Genomic DNA, 17,388 nt, shown 5'->3' with positions numbered 1-17,388 from the left:
GGTCTTTCCCATCACCTGCTTTTTAAACTGGAAATGCTGCCAGGAACTGAGCCTGTGATACCTTCTGTATGCAAAGAGCATGTTCTGCCAGTGAGTGGCAGTCCTTCCCTGTGTAATTCTCGAACAAAGTTGCCTTAAGACAACATTCAAAGGGCAAAGCTTAGACAAACCTCTAACTCGGTCAATGTAAAGCCCAGCACTTTTGCCATGAATTAAATAGCAATTATTAAAAACATGCTTCCGGTTGCTTCAGTGTAGGTTAAGACAAGCCTTTAAATGCTGGTCACAGTTCCACAAAGCCAAGCTGGCCTCTGCCCTTGCCCTCATTGCACTGTCTGCTACAATCTACTGAAAGGGGTGTGTGTGTGTTGCAGCACGTGCCTGCAACATGGAATGCGCACCCCCATATGGTGTGGGAAGGGACATACCTATCTGAGGTTCTCTCTTCCTTTTTGTCATTTTATTTGCAATGCCCTTACATCATCAGACTTACTGCACCCTCCTGTAAGTGTTGAGGATCGGGCCACATCAAAAGCTACCTCAGCATCTCATCTAATCAAAGGCCATTAACACCAGCCTTGTTTCCCATTCTGGGGCTGACCAGACACCTCTGAGCAGCTCACAAGGAGGGCACAAGGCTAACTCCCAGGCCTGCTGTTTGTTCCGGGCACTGACCAGAGGAGCACTGCAACTGAAGCACTCACAAATTTGTCCAATCGTTTTCTTATAGTCCATCTAAGCTACTTGTTGCAAAGAGTTCTCAAAGTCAATCATGCATTATGAGCAGAGAGGTACCTCCATCTAACCCCACCCTCAACACCCTGAGGAAAGCCACAATTTCAAACTACAACTCCCATCAGCCCTAGGACACATGAGCCAATGCCAGTGATGGGAGTTGTAGTTCAGCAACATCTGGAGAGCCAGTGGTCCCCTACACCCTATACTGTCTAATTCAAGGTACTCACATTAGTGCTTAAAGCCCTAAATTTTATCTATTCAATTGTTTATTTCTTCAATTTGTATAGCATGCTTTATCTGAAAATCTCAGGGCGGTTCATAACATGAAGATAAAAGATAAAAACACAAAATACATGACTTGTGCCCCAAATATCTGACCACCTCCATCCCTACTGACCTTCATGGGTGTTTAGATCTCTTTCTGAGTGAGTGGGTCAGTTTGTGTCTCTTGGTAGTTCCACCAAGCTCAAAAGTGTGGGGAATGGCACTCCGGGGGGGGGGGGCTTTCCTTGTGGCAGCCTCTAAACTGTGGAACTCCCTCCCCCCAGAGGTGCTCCTAACACCTTCACTGTACAGCTTCCATAGCATGCTGAAGACACACCTCTTTGCCCTGGCCCTCAAGAGTGGCTTTGCTGAATTTGTACCATTCTGCTCCATTTAGAATGGCTTTCCTTGTTTTTATACTTGCAAGGATGCTATCTGTGGCACTGTTTGATCACTGGCTGAATGAAACTAGCTGGAGTATGGGCATGTTCCAGAACCTGGCCTTGGCTATAAGAAGAGACTTTCCCATCCCTTCTCCTTGGAAGCAGACCCACAGGAAGATGAAGGAGAAGGGGCTGGTTGGCACTATCCTGGCCCCTGCCTGCTCTCCCGGCCAGAGAAAGAGGAGGGCGGGGAAATAGTGAGTGTATTTGTCGGCATCAGTTGCTTGGCTGCCTTGTCCCACTTAGTATTTGCCTGCAGGTTAGAGGCGTCTTCTGGCCGACTGCAAAGTGTGGCAGATTTCACTGCTGGCTGAGTGAACAAAGCAAGAGTAGTAAGAACTCTCTTACCAGCAGTGGGCTGGACTGTGGTCAGGTCATCCCCAAAGGGGCTGACACCAAAGGATATTGCCATTTGGGGGATTTACAGGACAGTTAGGATTTCATTTTATGGGTTCCTCCTGAGGAGCAGGAGGTAAGGGAAGAAGTGTGGAGAAGGCATTTCAGTCTTCCAAATGGCAATGTAAGGTGTGCTTACTGCTAGTTGCTAGCTTATCATCTGTGGCCCTCGTCTCTGTGCTGCGCTTAGCGGTGCTGGTGTTATGATTTGCCCAGATGTGTGTGTCATAGGGGCTTACAATGATATGACCCCAATTTCAGTGGTGGTGGACAGCGGAAGGTACAGTCTGAGCAGAGCGGCTGACTACCATCTCAGGCAGAGGCCCAGACGTTTGGTCCCCATCCCCAGTTTCAACCCACACTTCTCTGGAAGTTCCTGGTAGCTTATCTGCTGAGCCCTCTAGTGCCATGGTGGTGCCATTAAATGCCAGATCAGCTTGTAACAAGGCCTTGTGCTGAAACTACGTGGGTAACGGTTTGGGAGCAACACTGGGAAAGGTCTAAAATTACATCCTTTAATGTAATTCCCACTGAATGTAATGAAAAGTGGGGGGAAGAAACCTGGAATTTTCCATTCCATGTTTGTAGAAGGAGAGTCCAGTTTTTTTGTAAGCAAAGTTTGTCAGTTAATAACAGAAATCTGTATCATGCTTCCAAGAAGCGCCATCCATGTTAAGAAAACCATGGCTATTGCATATTACTGGCATTGAAATACAGAAGGTGAAAATAATAGAAAAAGACAGACTGCAAAGTAGGGTCAGAAAGGAAAAGGGGGAAGGCTGAAGATTTGGAAAGTTAAAGGTGCAAGACGGCTGTAACTAGAACACTGACAACAAAACTGTTGCAAAAATACAGAATGTGGATGATAGAAAACAGGTATCGACGTTAAACCTGCTTGCGGAAACTTAAGTCAGCCTAAAGTGAAGGAAGAGCTTCTAAATGAGTTTGACCAAAACAAAGTTGTAGGATAACTGGGATTCTAGGTGAATCAAAGAAAGAGGTGGAAACAGTGCAGGACTATAAAGACCACAACATAGGTTGGAAAACCAGTGCAGCTGACCTTGCAGCTGTGGTTACTAAGGCCCAATTCATTTTTTATAGAGTTACAAGCTTGGTGGATCAGGGGAATGCTGTGGATGCAGTGTATCTTGATTTCAATAAGGCCTATGATAAATTCCCCCATGATATACTTACGGACAAGACGGTAAAATGTGGCCTGGATGCGATTAACTGTTAGGTGGATTTGTAATTGGTTGACTGACCCAACCCAAAGAGTTGGGTTCACTAACGCTTCCTTGTCATCCTGGAGAAAATGGACAAGTGGGGGACTGCACGGCTCTGGCCTGGGCCTGTTGTTGTTCAATGTCTTTATAAACCTGGGTGAAGATACTGAGGGGATGCTCATCCAATTTGCAACTGACACCAAACTCGGAAAGGTAGCTCATGCAGCAGAAAAGAGAATTGGGATGCAATATGACCGTAACAGATTGGAAAATCTTAGGGCCCAACCTAAGAAAATTAATTTCAGCAGAGACAAATGTAAGATTCTACACAGACAGGAATAACCAGCTGCACAAATCGAAGATGGGGGACACCTGGCTTGCCAGTAGCACATGTGAAAAAGATCCAGGCAGACCACAAGCTGAACATGAGTCCACAGTGTGATGCAGCAGCAAAAAAGCTCATGCTATTCTAGGCTGCATCAACAGAAGTCTAGTGTCCAGATCAAGGAAAGCAATAGTACCACTCCATTGTGCCTTGGTCAAACCACACCTGGAGTACTGTGTCCAGTTCTGCGCACCACAATTTAAGGAGGATATTGACAAGCTGAAATGTGTGCAGAGGAGAGAGACCAAGATGATAAAGTGCCTGGAAAGGTTGAAGGAGCTGGGTATGTTTAGCCTGGAAAAGAGGAGCTACTCTGGGCAGCTTCCAGCAAAATATAAAACATAATAAAATGTCATAAAATGGCTTCAAGTGACAAAAAAGGAGATTCCAAATCAACATCAGGAAGACCTTTCTGAGGGTAAGAGCTGTTCGACAGTGGAACAGTCTCCCTTGGAAGGTTGTGGACTCTCCTTTCTTGGAGGTTTTTGAGAAGAGGATGGGTGGCCATTTGTCATTTATGACCTAGCTGAAATTCCTGCATTACAGGAGGTGGACTAGAGAAGAACCATCAGTATCCCTTCCAACTTAAAATTCTATGGCCCTGAAGAAGCTAGATGTACCTCTTCAGCAACAAGGGAAACATACAGCCACCAAGGGGCAAGCTCCACAAACTAGTGATTGAAAGATTTCACCGAGACATTAACTCCTCAACCTTGGCCCCCCAGATGTTTTTTGGCCAACAACTCCTATGATCCTTAGCTAGAAGGACCAGTGGTCAGGGATGATGAGAACTGTAGTTTCAAAACATCTGGAGGGCCAAGGCTGAGGAAGCCTGCATTAACTGCGGGTAGGGATTTGGAGCCAATATGACTTCCATTCACAAGAACACCAAGCTAAATTACCTAAAATCCTTTCTGGGTGGGGCAACAGCTGCAAAACCTTAACCCAAGTAAAAAGGACAACTGATATCTTGGCTTTCTGCCACATAGATAATGTCCGTGAGACTCAAGTACACAGTCTGGAGTCCATGGGAGTTCTCTCCAATACCTATGGAAGTCTGTTGTCCTTTATCACATGCAATTTCAGTGGCCTGCCAGCAAAACTAGCTGCTGATGAATGCTACTTCTTTAAATTTAAACTATTTACTGTATAACCAACTCTTCATCTACACAGACACCAGAACATAAAAAAGCAAATAATGTAACATACAGCACACACACAAAATGCAACCATTGAAACAAATGTATGTAACTTAAAAACATTTTAAGTTCACCAACTTAAAATGCCTGGGGAAATGTGTCAGTCTTAACATGCCACTTAAGTTATAACAAAGTTTGGTCCAGTCATTCCAGGCAAGGCACCAACAAGGAGAAGGGTTTATCCCAAATCACCACATAGCAAGCTTCTGCAAACAGTGGAATACAGAGAGGAGCCTCTTTTGATGATCCCAAGAACCTGACAAACAGGAGCACCAGGGCATCGGTGGTAGGAAGAGGCCGAGCAGCGGCAGCTCTGCCAATCAAATGCCGTGTCTGGTTTACCTCAGTGCGGCATAGGGACGTCTCTGCCAATCAAGCGCCACTGAGGTAAACCAGGTGCAGCGTTTGATTGGCAGAGCCACCGCCACTCGGCCTCTTCCTCCTGTCACCATCGCCGGGAGCCTCGGCTTTGTGGCGGGTTCCAGCTTTGTGGTGTGGGCCGGACCCAGGTGGGCCCTGATCTGGCCCGAGGCCCATAGTTTGCTGACCCCTGCAGTACATCACAGCAATGCAGTCAGGAGGATACTAGAGCACAGATCACTGTGACCCCAGACTATCCTTGCCTAGGACAGTCCTGGCCAATGAACGACCTCAAAATGGAAAAAGGCCACCTGAATCTGTAAGTAACAATGTTGGATGCAGAAGCACCCCCAGAATACATATTTGTTAAAAGAAGCAAACCAGTGGGGGAAAAATGTCACCGACTCCCATCTCAGAGATGACACAGCAGGATAACATGGTCAAAGCCACTGAGAGAATAAACAGGGTCACACTTCTCCCATTTCTCCCCCAACAATGGTCATTCATCATGGCAAGACTGTCTCAGGATCAAACCTAGCACTGAACCTGGATGAAAATGGACCCAGATCATCCACTATGTCCAAAGGCACTTGGAGTGAATCTCCGCCACCTTCTACAGCTCCTCATCCAAAAAGAAGGTTTTCACAACTGGGCAATAGCTATTACAAGCTTCCATGTCCAAAGGGAGAAAAGATCACATCTACACACACACACACTTTTGCCATACTAATTTTATCTCCTGAAGTCAAAACTTCACATTTTGCATGAAAAGCAAAAGGCAGTGAAGTCTGCTTTGCCATGGTCAGACGGAAGAGCATGCAACTCCTCAAGGTAGGTGAGACTTCAGTGATTCACCGCAGACCCTCCAATTCTAATCCCTCTAAGGAGGAGCTGTGATCACCTGGAATTAGAATACAGAAACTTATACCTATTACATTTTCAGTACTTGACCCTCAGAAGTTTTGAGGCAGAGAAGAGATTCATTTTGGCTTCCTGGTTTTAAGTACAAATCAGTGTTGCAGATGTACATGTAACTATCTTTCAATTCCCCTGAAGAGAAAGTATCCAACACAGTAAAATACCTGTGATCCATAACAGAAGCAGGGACCTTCAGGCTTCTCTGCCTGGCCCCTGGATCTCCCCAGGCCATCCCTCTCCTGCGCTGGGCCACATCTACCTCAAGTGCTTTTGCTGTGTGTGTATAAAACCCTCTTTGTGAGGGTGAAATATACTCTACTGTGAAAAGACTGCATAGCCATTGCTCTGCCAACTTTTTTGCCTCTGGCCTCATCTACCACTGGCATGTACCCCCACAGCAGATCTTCTACAGGGGACTGCAGCCCTCAGGTTGAACAAGATTCCCCCATCCCTGCTCTACAGCCAGATGATGACGACAACGAATACGCACAGATGCTTCCCAATCCCACATTAGGAGACCTTAACATTGAATGTTAATTTAAAGTAAGCTGAGGTAATGATATGACCTTCAGAACATTTCTGGGAATGGGGTGCTCTTGCTTGTCTAGAGTACCTGACAAAATCCCCTTTATTCCACCCAGGTATACAAGTTTGCTTTCTGTTCAATTGTCTTCTTCCCTGCAACTGGTGGCAGCATTTAGTAGAGATGCTCAAGTCCAAAAAAAAAAAATCCTTTCCTGAACAGCAATAGAATAAAGGGCTCCTTAACACTGAATATTTACAACACTGTAATACCTGAAAGTATTAAGAGCTGTATCCAAGGCTAGTCCTACTCAGAGAAGAAAGACCCATTAAAACAATGGACATGATTAACTTGGATCCATGAATTTTTAAAGGTCTATGCTGAGTAGAGCTTAGTTGGATACAACCCTAAGTGTGCAGTTCCAAGAAAAATGAAGTTTACCAGGTACAGCCAATCCTCGGCTCCCAAACACCTCCATTACTGTACGTTTCGGCTCCTGAACGCCGAAAACCCGGAAGTGTTCTGGTATTGGAACGTTTTTTGGAAGTCGAACGTCCGACGTAGCTTCCACTTGAGTGCAGGATGCTCCTGCAGCCAACTGAAGCCGTGCTTCGCTTGTTGAACATTTCGGAAGCCAAACAGGCTCTTGGAACGGATTATGTTTGACAACCAAGGTTTGACTGTACCACAAAAGCGGCACCTGACTTATCTGGCAGTTGTCAACAATTGTTGCTTGTGAAAAACAGTGTTTGAGAAACAGTAACACAAGGGCACATATTTAAAAGTAAGGTTATAGAGGAACACTTGAAAGATTTAACATTATCCTCCTCACTAAACACAAAGAATCAATACTTTAACCGGCCCAGCTAATTCCTTGACTGCCTATGACAATTCTGTCGTATTTATTCCTACAAGAATTCTGATAGCTGCACACAGAGACCAGTTAGACCCAAGCCAGAAGCAAACACCTTCAACTTTAGCATCCGTAAGATCAGTTCAAGAGACACTATAACAAAAACAACTGAAGTGAGTGCCACGTACTTTTGCCATGGCTCCTGCCTGGGCTGTGTTCAGGCCCGTATGACCCGTCATTTGAGGAGACACCTGTGTCAAGGTCTCTGCCAGCACGCTGCTTGCATTTCCCTGCATGGCGGGGGTAGAATACTGCATCCCGGCACCTCGTCCTCTTCCAGCTGCTCCAAGGGATCCATTCATTACCTGCCCTTGCCCTTGCTGGGCCTGGTTCATTAACGTGTGGCCGCCAGAGTTACTATTGTGAAGACCCGGGTGAGCCTGGTTGAAGCCAGTGTTCATGCACATCGCAGCTCCTGCCTGGGAGGCTGCTGGGCTGCTGGCCACCATCCCCACTTGTTTCTGGGCTTGGGAGTTCAAGGCCGGAGCAGCTGGGGTGCTAGGCCCAGAAGTGCTGGCGGCCTGCTTGGCTAGACTCGATGCAGCAGCGTCTGCCTGGCTTAAGGGGTTCTTGCCCAGGACGCCCAGGCTGCTAATGGTGACGCCGCTCGGCTGCCCCTGGACTTGGTTATTCACTCCTGGCGTGGCGGCACTGCTGGAGTTCACGGCCCCAATTCCCGGGTTAAGAGAAGAGCCGCTGCCTCCCCTCAGGAGTTCAGAAAGTTGCTTGTGTTTGGAAGCTGCATCTTGAATAAGGTTCCCACTGCTGCTTAAGAGACTCAACTCTCCATTAGGGATCAGCTCATCCGGAAGATCATTTTCCAAGTCAAACAGGGGCTCAAAATCTGCAAGGTGAACAGAAGAGGTTGATGTAAGAGACAGAACATTCACACCCAGTTGATTCGCTTCTTGATGCAGCTGCTCAGCAACCCTGCTCAAGACAAGTTCTGCTGTGTGCAACTATGCCTACATGTTACAGCTTCCCCGTTCAAATAACTGAGAGGCAGTTGCTAAAGAAAAGCGAAGCCCTTCTGTATTCTGATACTTTGCTGAGCAGCCCAACATGTTTTAAATTGTTGTATAAGGCACCATATGGCTTAACTTTAGCATAACGCAAAAGTACCTTGTACGCAAGAAGCAAAATACCAGTAAATTAGGTGCATGCCGGAACAAGGGCTGAAATGTAATGTTGCCCTCTCAACTATCTCTACTCAAGTATGACTGGGAAGCAAAGACTTTAAGCAAATAACAATCTGTCAAACCTTTTCCTCTCTTTTTAAATCTAGTTTCCATGAGGTTTATGAACTTTTTTTCCACAGCAGAACTGCTTCAAGATAGTATTCAGATCTAAATCAAATATTTTATGTTAGCCTTGAAAGAGAGGGAGAGTGGGGACCTGTCAACACCTTAGTGCAGGCATCCCCAAACTCAGCCCTCCAGATATTTTGGAACTACAACTCTCACCATCCCTAGCTCACAGGAACAGTGGTCAGGGATGATGGGAATTGTAGTCCCAAAACATCTGGAGGGCCAAGTTTGGGGATGCCTACCTTGGTGTCTAGAAGGAAGGGTGAGTTAAACATGGAATGAACTAATGTACCTTCCACATCATAACAAAACAAAGAGCAATCAAGAATGAAGCAGCACACACAAATTTAGGAAAAACTAAACTGATGTTTATGTCAATACTGTACATCGCCAATGGGAAAGTATGTCAGAAACAGATACTGCAACACCCTTTCCATGTAGAAGCCTATTAGTAGTATCTCACCAAGCCATACTCAGCACCACTTTTGGTTTGAAGATCCACTTCAAAGCCTAGGTTCCAAGGCTTGCACAAACTCAGTTTGAAAAAAGTGGCCAAGTTCACATGTAACACTAAGGCAGACCATGGCTTAGCACAAACACAAGGCTCCCAAAGAGGAGATCCCAGTCACTTTGCTCCTCCCTGGTCCTTTCAGCTCAGCCCAGCATGGCAGTGGCAACCAAGCCAAGGTAGGGTTTAGCATGTTGTCTGGACCCAGCACCGTAGTTAAACTCTCTCTTCCCTAACCATGATTTATAGCTGAGGTTTTTTCTTTGCTGCAGAAGGTGTTTAAGGAAGAGAAAGCTTAATTATGATCCTGTTTTCAAACAACGTGCTAAGGCATACTTTGGCTTTGCTGCCAATGCTGCACAGGACTATAAAAGGGTCCAAGCTCCACTCAGGGAGCGAACACCTTTGCATAGTCCCAATAAGCCACAGTTTAGTTTACTGTTACATGAGTACAGGCCAAACCATGGTGCAGCACTACATATGAACCAACTCCTTAACTGAGTTTGGGGTATACAATGCATGCATATAGTTTTAGTATTACGGTCTCAGAAATGTCACATTATTTCAATATGGCGTTAACTGGGTAAATATTTATTTTTACATAATTTCAAGCCCAAATTATCCATTTAAAATATTAATATGGAACATTTTATCCGATATTTCAAACAGTTTAAAAGCAATAAACAAGTAAACCAAAAATAAAGATACAAAGCCACCACCTGATGAGACAGTTTAAAATAGTCACAACAGTGAAAATGCTTTTAAACGTCTGGATAAATAGAAAATATTTTGTCCAGCACTTAAAAGACAACCAAGTTGGCATCAGGTGTACCTCTCTAGGGAGGGCATTCCATAGCTGGGGTTCCACATTGCCAAGCAAGCTCTCTCCTTCATTGAGACAAAGTTCATTTCTGATGGAGGAGTTCCACTGAATTAAAAAGCTATTGGAATATAGTCCAAATTGTGGAAACATTGAATAATTTGAAAGCTAAATACTGCAAGAACAGGCAGTTTTAGTACCTGTAGCACCTTGCATATCATCAGAGAAACCATCTACTGAAGCTCCTTCTACCATAACCCTGTGGACACATTTGGAGAGCCTGAGGCAATCCAACATTTCATCCAAATGCCTGAAAGCACAAAATGTATTCCAACACCAAGCCACCTTTTGTCCCAGGCCGTAAGACCTAATGCTTAACGCTCAACCCTTGAAGTTGTACAGCAGAATTGACATTAGCGCAACATTGTGCAGACAGAAAACTTCCAAGGGACGAGGGATCAGGCTGTGGCAAAAGGATACAGCGTTGTTCAGCATCTTCCCATGGCCACAATGTTACTTCCCATCAATGGGCAGCGGAAGACTCAACATGCTGGAAAAGAGGCCAAGTGCCCCAGTATCCCAAAGCCCCACTATGGATTGGCCCTGGGGCACTCTGAACCTGCAACCCCACAAAATGAGCTGTCGGCCCGCCCTTCCCGGGGGAGCGAGGGCGATCCATTCCTGACCCCCGTTGAAACTCCGCCTCCCTTTCATCCCTGAACCCGAGGAGTCCATGTGCGCGGCTACCAGGCGCACCTGCGCAGGATCCCCGAGGGGAGAGGCCGGGCAGCATCCGTCTCCGATTCCGCGGAGCTACTACTGCAGCGTGGGACCTGCTGTTGGGGGGCCGGGCCGTGGGGGGCCAGGGAGGTGCGGAGTGTGTCTCCCACCCCCTTCGCCTCTAGCGGGTCTTCCTGGCCCAACCCCAACCCGGACCCGGCTTTCCGCCCGCTTCTCTCGGGCGGCGGAGGCTTCTCAGCGGCGGCCCCGCGTTCCGGAGGGACCGGGGGGCCCCGCTCTGCGCCCGGACCAAGCCGAGGAAAGCCTGCAGCTGGCGGGAGACGAAGGGGCGAACCGGCAGCAGCGGAGCCGAGAGTAAGGGGCCGGGGCCGGGCTCACCTGCGGTGTCGGCGGCGGAGAAGCCGGGCGAGTTGAGCTTGGCCCGCTTGGCGTTGGGCGGCCCGTCCAGCAAGTTCTCCGCCATGGCCTGCAGCAGCGGCGGCTCCTCCTCGGCGTCCCCGTAGCGCTGGCGCTGCTGCTGCCCGGAGGCAGCGGCTCCTGGTCGTCGTCGTCCTCCTCCTCTTCTTGGCGGCGGCGGCGGTCAGCGCTGGACGGGCGCGGGGGGCGGAGGGGCCTCCCGCCGCCGCCACCGCGGCTGCCCCCCCATGGCCGGCGGGCGGAGGGGAGGAGGCAGGCAGGCAGGCAGGCAGGCCCGGCGCCCCTCCCCCTGGCCCAGGAGGTGCCCGGATGGCGCCCGCCCTACCCGCCGCCCGCTCTCTCGGGGCGCTCCCTCCGCCCGGCACGCCGGACCCCCCCGCTCGCTCGCTCGCTCGCCCCTCCCAGCGGCGCGGCCTCGGCTCGGGCCCACAGGCGGAGGGCGCCGGGCGGGCGGGCGGCGCGGCCCACCAGGCCCCTGACAGGCGAGCGGGCGGGCGGCGTCTCCTCAGCGGCGTCTCTGCCCGCCTTCCCGGCGCGGCGGCGTCCGGCCCGGCGGGGTCTCGGCGAGAGCCGGCCTCGGGGTCCGGCGGCGGCGGCGGCGTCTCCCGCGTCGACGTGCCCGCGCCCGTCGGCCCGCCTGGCTGGCTGGCTCGCTCGCGCCCCGGCCCGGCTCCCGCCCGCGACGCGCTCCGGCTCCGCGACAAGATGGCGGCTGTTGATTCCTCAATTAAAAAAAAAAAGAGAAAAGTTTTTTCTCTTCTCTTTTCCAGAGACGGAGGGGCGGGGCGTGCGCGGTGGCGTCAACGCGCCAGGACACGCCCCCAGCCCCGCCGACCGCCGTAAAGGCGCGAGCGGAGGCGCAGCGGCGGCGGCAGGGAGACGGGCAAGAAGACGAAGAAGCAGAGCCCGCGGGGGAGCAGCCGCTGCTGCTTGCCCGGCTGGCCGGGTCCCGCTCCTGGCACATCGAGCCCGGCCCCATCGCCACACCGCCGGCGACATAGCTGTCAACTTTTCCCTTTTCTTGCGAGGAATCCTATTCGGAATAAGGGAATTTCCCTTAAAAAAAGGGGAAAGTTGACAGCTATGGTTGGCGAGGCTCCTTGGCCAACAAGAGACAGCGGCCCAGTCTGGCGGAACTCTCTGCCACTGGAGGGGCAGCCAGGGCCGGATTTACGTATAAGCTAAACAAGCTCTAGCTCTTGGGGGACCCCAAAAAACATTAAAGGGGGGGGGGAACCTGGATGTGCATTTGCAAAATAAAAAACAAATACCGCTTTGGATTACAACCATGTCAAACCTGAAAGTGTGTGTCACTTTTTTTGGATTACAACCCATTTTGGGGGGGAGACCCCATTGGCAAAAGCGCTCCTTCGGTTACAACCTGTTTTGGTTTACAACTGGACCTCTGGAACAGATTATGGTTGTAAACCAAGGTACCAATGTAAAATAAAACCTACATACGGCAGGAGTGTGTTGTGTTGTGTTGTGTTGTGTTGTGTAGGCTCCTGTGATGTAAGTCATGGGCCCTGCCTGCTAGCCTGCTCCCTCAAATATCCCTGGTTTGCTCATTTCTATATATATATAGGGTGCCTACATTCTGCATGGACTGGTTGCAGGGCAACATGGGCAAATGGCTTGAGATACCTATTAGGTCCATAAATTACCGGATAGCATATATTCAACACAAAAAACAGTGACAATTTGTTGTTGGCAAAGGACAGCTGGACATATAAAGGACCCCCATTGCCTCCACCCCATTATCAATTCTCTTTGGCGATCCCTTGTAGCTGAGTGAGATGGTCTTCCATGAACACGGTTTTAACAGTGAGACCGTAAGTGACAGGAGGCCAATTATGGATCCACACGTCCTTCCCTTTCGTCCTGAGTTTGAGCATCTTCAAAGTCCATGGCACCTTTGGTCAAGGCTGTTCTCCAGCTGGAGCGCTCGCAGGCCAGTGTTTCCCAGTTGTCAGTGTTTATGCTACATTTTTTTCAGATTTGCCTTGAGAGAGTCAGTCCATCCATCGCAAGGCCCACCCAGGCAACAGGCAAAGGCTGGGGCCTCGAAGGAGGAAAGAGAGATGATGGTTGTGGTTATTGGGTGGAAGCTGTGGGGCGGCCAGAGGCATGGAGGTTAAGAACAACAGGGGAGTCTGCCATGTGGCCAGGCCTCTTGAGCTCCTGGTGGCTGAGCAGATTCCCAGGGGAAGCAGAAAGTAGCCAGCAAGGCCCCCTCCCCCCGTGACTTTGTTGGGCAAGGTGGCCGGCAGGGACCACTTGGATGCGCTTTGATGCAGTGGGCTGCCGAAGGTCAGCAGACAAGGGGGTGAGCTGTAGGCGGAAGAAAATGCAGGTGTTTGCTTTTTTAAGGGAAGCAGTGGGCTTGAGCCTTGTGCAAACAGGGCCGTCTTTACCCAGGGGTTCAAGGGCACCCAGGCGCTGAATTCTGGGGGGCATAAAATGTATACCTACTGTATACCCTCTCGATCGACGGCAGTGAAAAGCAATGGAGCAGAAGTCCCCACTCCTACGTTACTCTGTAGCGTCAAATATTCCCAACAAGTCAGGAAACAAAAGCAGTTTTTTCCCGCTGCATCGTTGTTAGAGGTGAGCAATTTTCCTCCCCCCAAAATAGCTCAACAACTTTGAGTTAACCCCCCCCCCCAAATTTGGGGGCTCTGGGCGGATCTTTGCACCCTGGTGATGCATATGCTAAAGACGGCCCTGTGTAAAAATGGCTCAAGGACTTGCAGGAGAATCAGGCCAGTGACCTGAATTTGCACTTTGAAGCTCTCGCTGTTCTGCAGAAGCCCCTGGTCAATTTTGTTCCTACCTGAGACCCAAATTTCCCCCTCCTTCGGTTTCTGACAACTGGGACTCAGAATCATTGCTGCCTCCAAGCAGAACGTGGCTCTGGCTGGTAGCCCTGACAGCTTCCTCATCCTCCACGAATGTGACAAATCTTTTTCTGAAACCATCCAAATTGGTGGCTCTTATGGGAGTGTGTGACTGTCATAGTTTAGGCACTTAGTTCAGCTATGGACTGTCTTTTGTATGTCTTCCAGCTATTTTCACCCGACCATTGGTGAAGGGTGGGATAAAGTTTGTGCATTTGTAGAGCCCAAACCCCTAAGCCCCCCCTCCAATAACAGCCAATCCAAAGGTCTGTTTGAATCCCTGCGACGGGGTGAGCTCCTGTTGCTGTCCCAGCACCTGCCGACCTAGCAGTTCGAAAGCACGCCAGTGCAAGTAGATAAATAGTCACCTTTGACTGGACTTAACTGTCCAGGGGTCCTTGATCTTGACCTCCTAACCTCACACTCCATGACTGCTCTGCCATTTATGCTTACTAGTTCTACCCCACTCTTGGTCACAGTACCCCGGCTGTCCTGCAAGCTGCTCCACTGTCCGGCAGGCTCTTCTGCTTATTATTTCAACACAAAAGGATATCCTGTATTTCCCACCCCATAAGACGCACCTGAACATAAGACGCACCTAGTTTTTAGAGGAGAAAAATAAGAAAAAAAATATTCTGAACAAAACAGTGGATGTATGATTTTTGTGGTTCATGCTGTTGCCACAGATATGATATGTGATTTGACGGTGAGTTTCTCTCCTCGTTGCTTGCTTTAGTATTCCTGTCTCCTCTCCTTGCAAGTTCGCTGCCTTTACCTCCCCCCTCCCAGGCAGCCTCCTTTATCGCTAGTGTCCCTTATCTCCCTCCCGATCGCTTGCCGATCAGCTGCTCAGCGGCTTTTTTTCAACACCCCCTTCCCTCTTTCTAAAAAGGAACAAAGAAAGAAAAGCATGATCTGTTTTTTGCCCCTGGGCAATTCAGCTCCAGGGACCATGCATTCGCTCCATAAGATGCACAGGCATTTCCCCTTACTTTTTAGGAGGAGAAAAAGTGCGTCATACGGAGCGAAAAATACGGCAAATAAGAAATAAACTACATTCCAAGAGCCGAACATTCTCTTTGCAAACCCCTCTCCAAAACAGGGCATCGGAAAGAGCCGCACTTCACCGCAACATTTCGGGGGGCATTCAGCAATCTCTTTCTGCCCCCAGCCCCTCCAAGCTCTGCAGAGCAATATTTCCAGCGAAATGAACAACCAAGGAGCAAATCTCATCATCCTCAAGAGAAGCAGGGAATTAAAAAATCAAACTGGTACATGGAGAATTCCACACGGAAAAGGGTCGCTCTGAGGACCTCTTGTTCCCCCCCCCCTTTTTGAATAACTTTTTGTCGGGTTTTATAAACAAGGATCATAGGAATAAGAAAGGACACAAATTAATAGACCAAGTCTTCTTGTGTCGTTTGTGTATCACAAAAACAGCGCGATAAATTTGCAGCAACATCTGCAACACAGGGCTCATTTTTAGCGGTCAATGTGTGAGTTCTTGGTTTGTGAATTGGTTTAAACAAAACCAAAGGGGAAACAGGATAGAACAGAAATAGCAGATAACATGCAGCATTGCATAGCTAAATGCCTAGTCAGGAACCCTTGCGGTTGTGCTTAGATTAAGTGTGAGTAATAGTCATTTTTCCTCTTAAGCTACCAATGAATCAATATGAAGGCATATTGATAAATGTGGGAGCAGGGTTCAAAGGGAAGATAATAATTTATGTTGACATTTAAATTTAGATTCACTAGATTGACCAAAGGCTGAAGGGGGATTGTTCATTTTCTGGAATATTGGCATGTTGTGAAATTTAATAATAAAATAAAGCCATATTTCTTTATCTGTCCTTGTGTCAATCATAGGCTATTTGCTAATCTCTCAAGAAGGGCTGTTTCCCAAGTTGTTTTGTACCAATTGTCTATCATTGTCCCTGAAACGTCTTTCCAGAGTCTAGTTATGTTATTTCTCGCTGCTTGCAATGAATAGCTTATTAATGCTTTATTATATAAATCCAGATTGTTGTCTTGAAATATACTTCATAAAGCTAAATTTGGTTTGACTTCCAATGGTAGTTTTCTCATTTTATTAATTTATTGGAATATCGAATTCCAGAAAGGCTGGATTTTTGTACATTCCCACCACATGTGGAGATAAGTACCGGGTGTGTGGCAGCCCTGCCAGCACTGACATAAAGCAATTAAACGTTGATAGAATTAAAACTATATACACATCTAAAATCTATTAAACCCATACCAATCATTACAATAAAAGCAGCATTAAAAGGTTAGGCTGGCCTCGACCAAAGCCAGGGCCTTTTTGGCTGTGGCCCCAGGCTGGTGGAACGCTCTGTCTCAAGAGACCAGGGATCAAGAGACCAAGAGACCATTAAAAGCAGTCAGTCCCCCAAAGCCTGTTGGAACAAGAAGGTCTTTGCCATCGCAAGGACAGCAAGGAGGGAGCCAGTCTGGCTTTCCTAGGCAGGGAGTTCCAAAGTTGTCTGGGAGGAGCCACCACCGAGAAGGCCTTCTCCTGCCTCCCCACCCAGTGTGCCTTTAAGGGTGGCAGGACTGAGAGAATGGCCTCTCCCCAAGATCCCCAAACCCTTGAGGTTTAATAATAATAATAATAATAATAATAATAATAATAATAATAATAATAATTTATTTATATCCTGCCCTCTCCAGCCAGAACCGGGCTCAGGGTGGCTAACATCAAAATATAAAATTCTGCAATCAACTGAAATACAGCTTAAAATCAGATTAAATCAAAACAAGATCAGATGGCTACCTGCAAATTATAACTATAACTATAGGGCAGGGGTCAGCAAGGTTTATGTTGCCTGGGCCGGATTGGTCCCGCGGAGATCCCTCCTGTTAAGTTGTGGGCAAACATATCAGACGACACAGCGATTCTTCAAACAGCTCTACTTTATTCAGATGCCAGAACAGAACTAAACTGAGGGGCTCAGTCAGCCTGCTTATATAGAGCTCCAGAACAATGTAACTGTTGCCATTTTCTAAAACTATCCAATCACTGAACGTCACTTTTCGATCCTTCATTTGCATAACTATCTACAGTATCCCCCTGCTGGCCCAGGGTGAGAACTTCAGTACATAACACCTCCATTGGCCGGATCGTGCACACACGCCCGTGATTTTCGGCACCGCGGAAGCTAGCCACCACGCTGCGCTGTGGCGGTTTAGCGCAGCGAGTGAGCGAGCGGGCGTCTCAGTTTGGGGCGGCTTGGGGGCCGGTCAAACAACCTCAGTGGGCTGCTTCGGGCCCATGGGCCTTAGGTTACAGACCCATGTTGGGAAGCTTAAGTACTC

General features: G+C 48.4%; 1 protein-coding gene across 4 annotated transcripts in view; it reads right to left on the bottom strand.

Annotated features, from left to right (window-relative positions):
• Positions 1-11,344, bottom strand: part of CREBBP (CREB binding lysine acetyltransferase) — a 63,565-nt gene extending 52,221 nt beyond the window's left edge. For 2 of the 4 annotated variants that reach the window (XM_083474614.1, XM_083474616.1), the window contains exons 1-2: positions 11,117-11,344; positions 7,491-8,206 (exon numbers count right to left, since the gene is read on the bottom strand). In XM_083474614.1, the coding sequence (XP_083330740.1) occupies positions 7,491-8,206; positions 11,117-11,201 (801 nt within the window). In that variant the 5' untranslated portion in view covers positions 11,202-11,344. The remainder of the gene's footprint in view (positions 1-7,490; positions 8,207-11,116) is intronic. The other 2 variants (XM_083474615.1, XM_083474617.1) reach the window with 1 other exon arrangement.
• Positions 11,345-17,388: the final 6,044 nt, after the last annotated feature.

This window comes from Podarcis liolepis (assembly GCF_965112155.1).
Source record: "Podarcis liolepis genome assembly, chromosome: 14".
NCBI lineage: Eukaryota > Metazoa > Chordata > Lepidosauria > Squamata > Lacertidae > Podarcis > Podarcis liolepis.
This window is presented reverse-complemented; position numbering and strand designations above follow the sequence as displayed.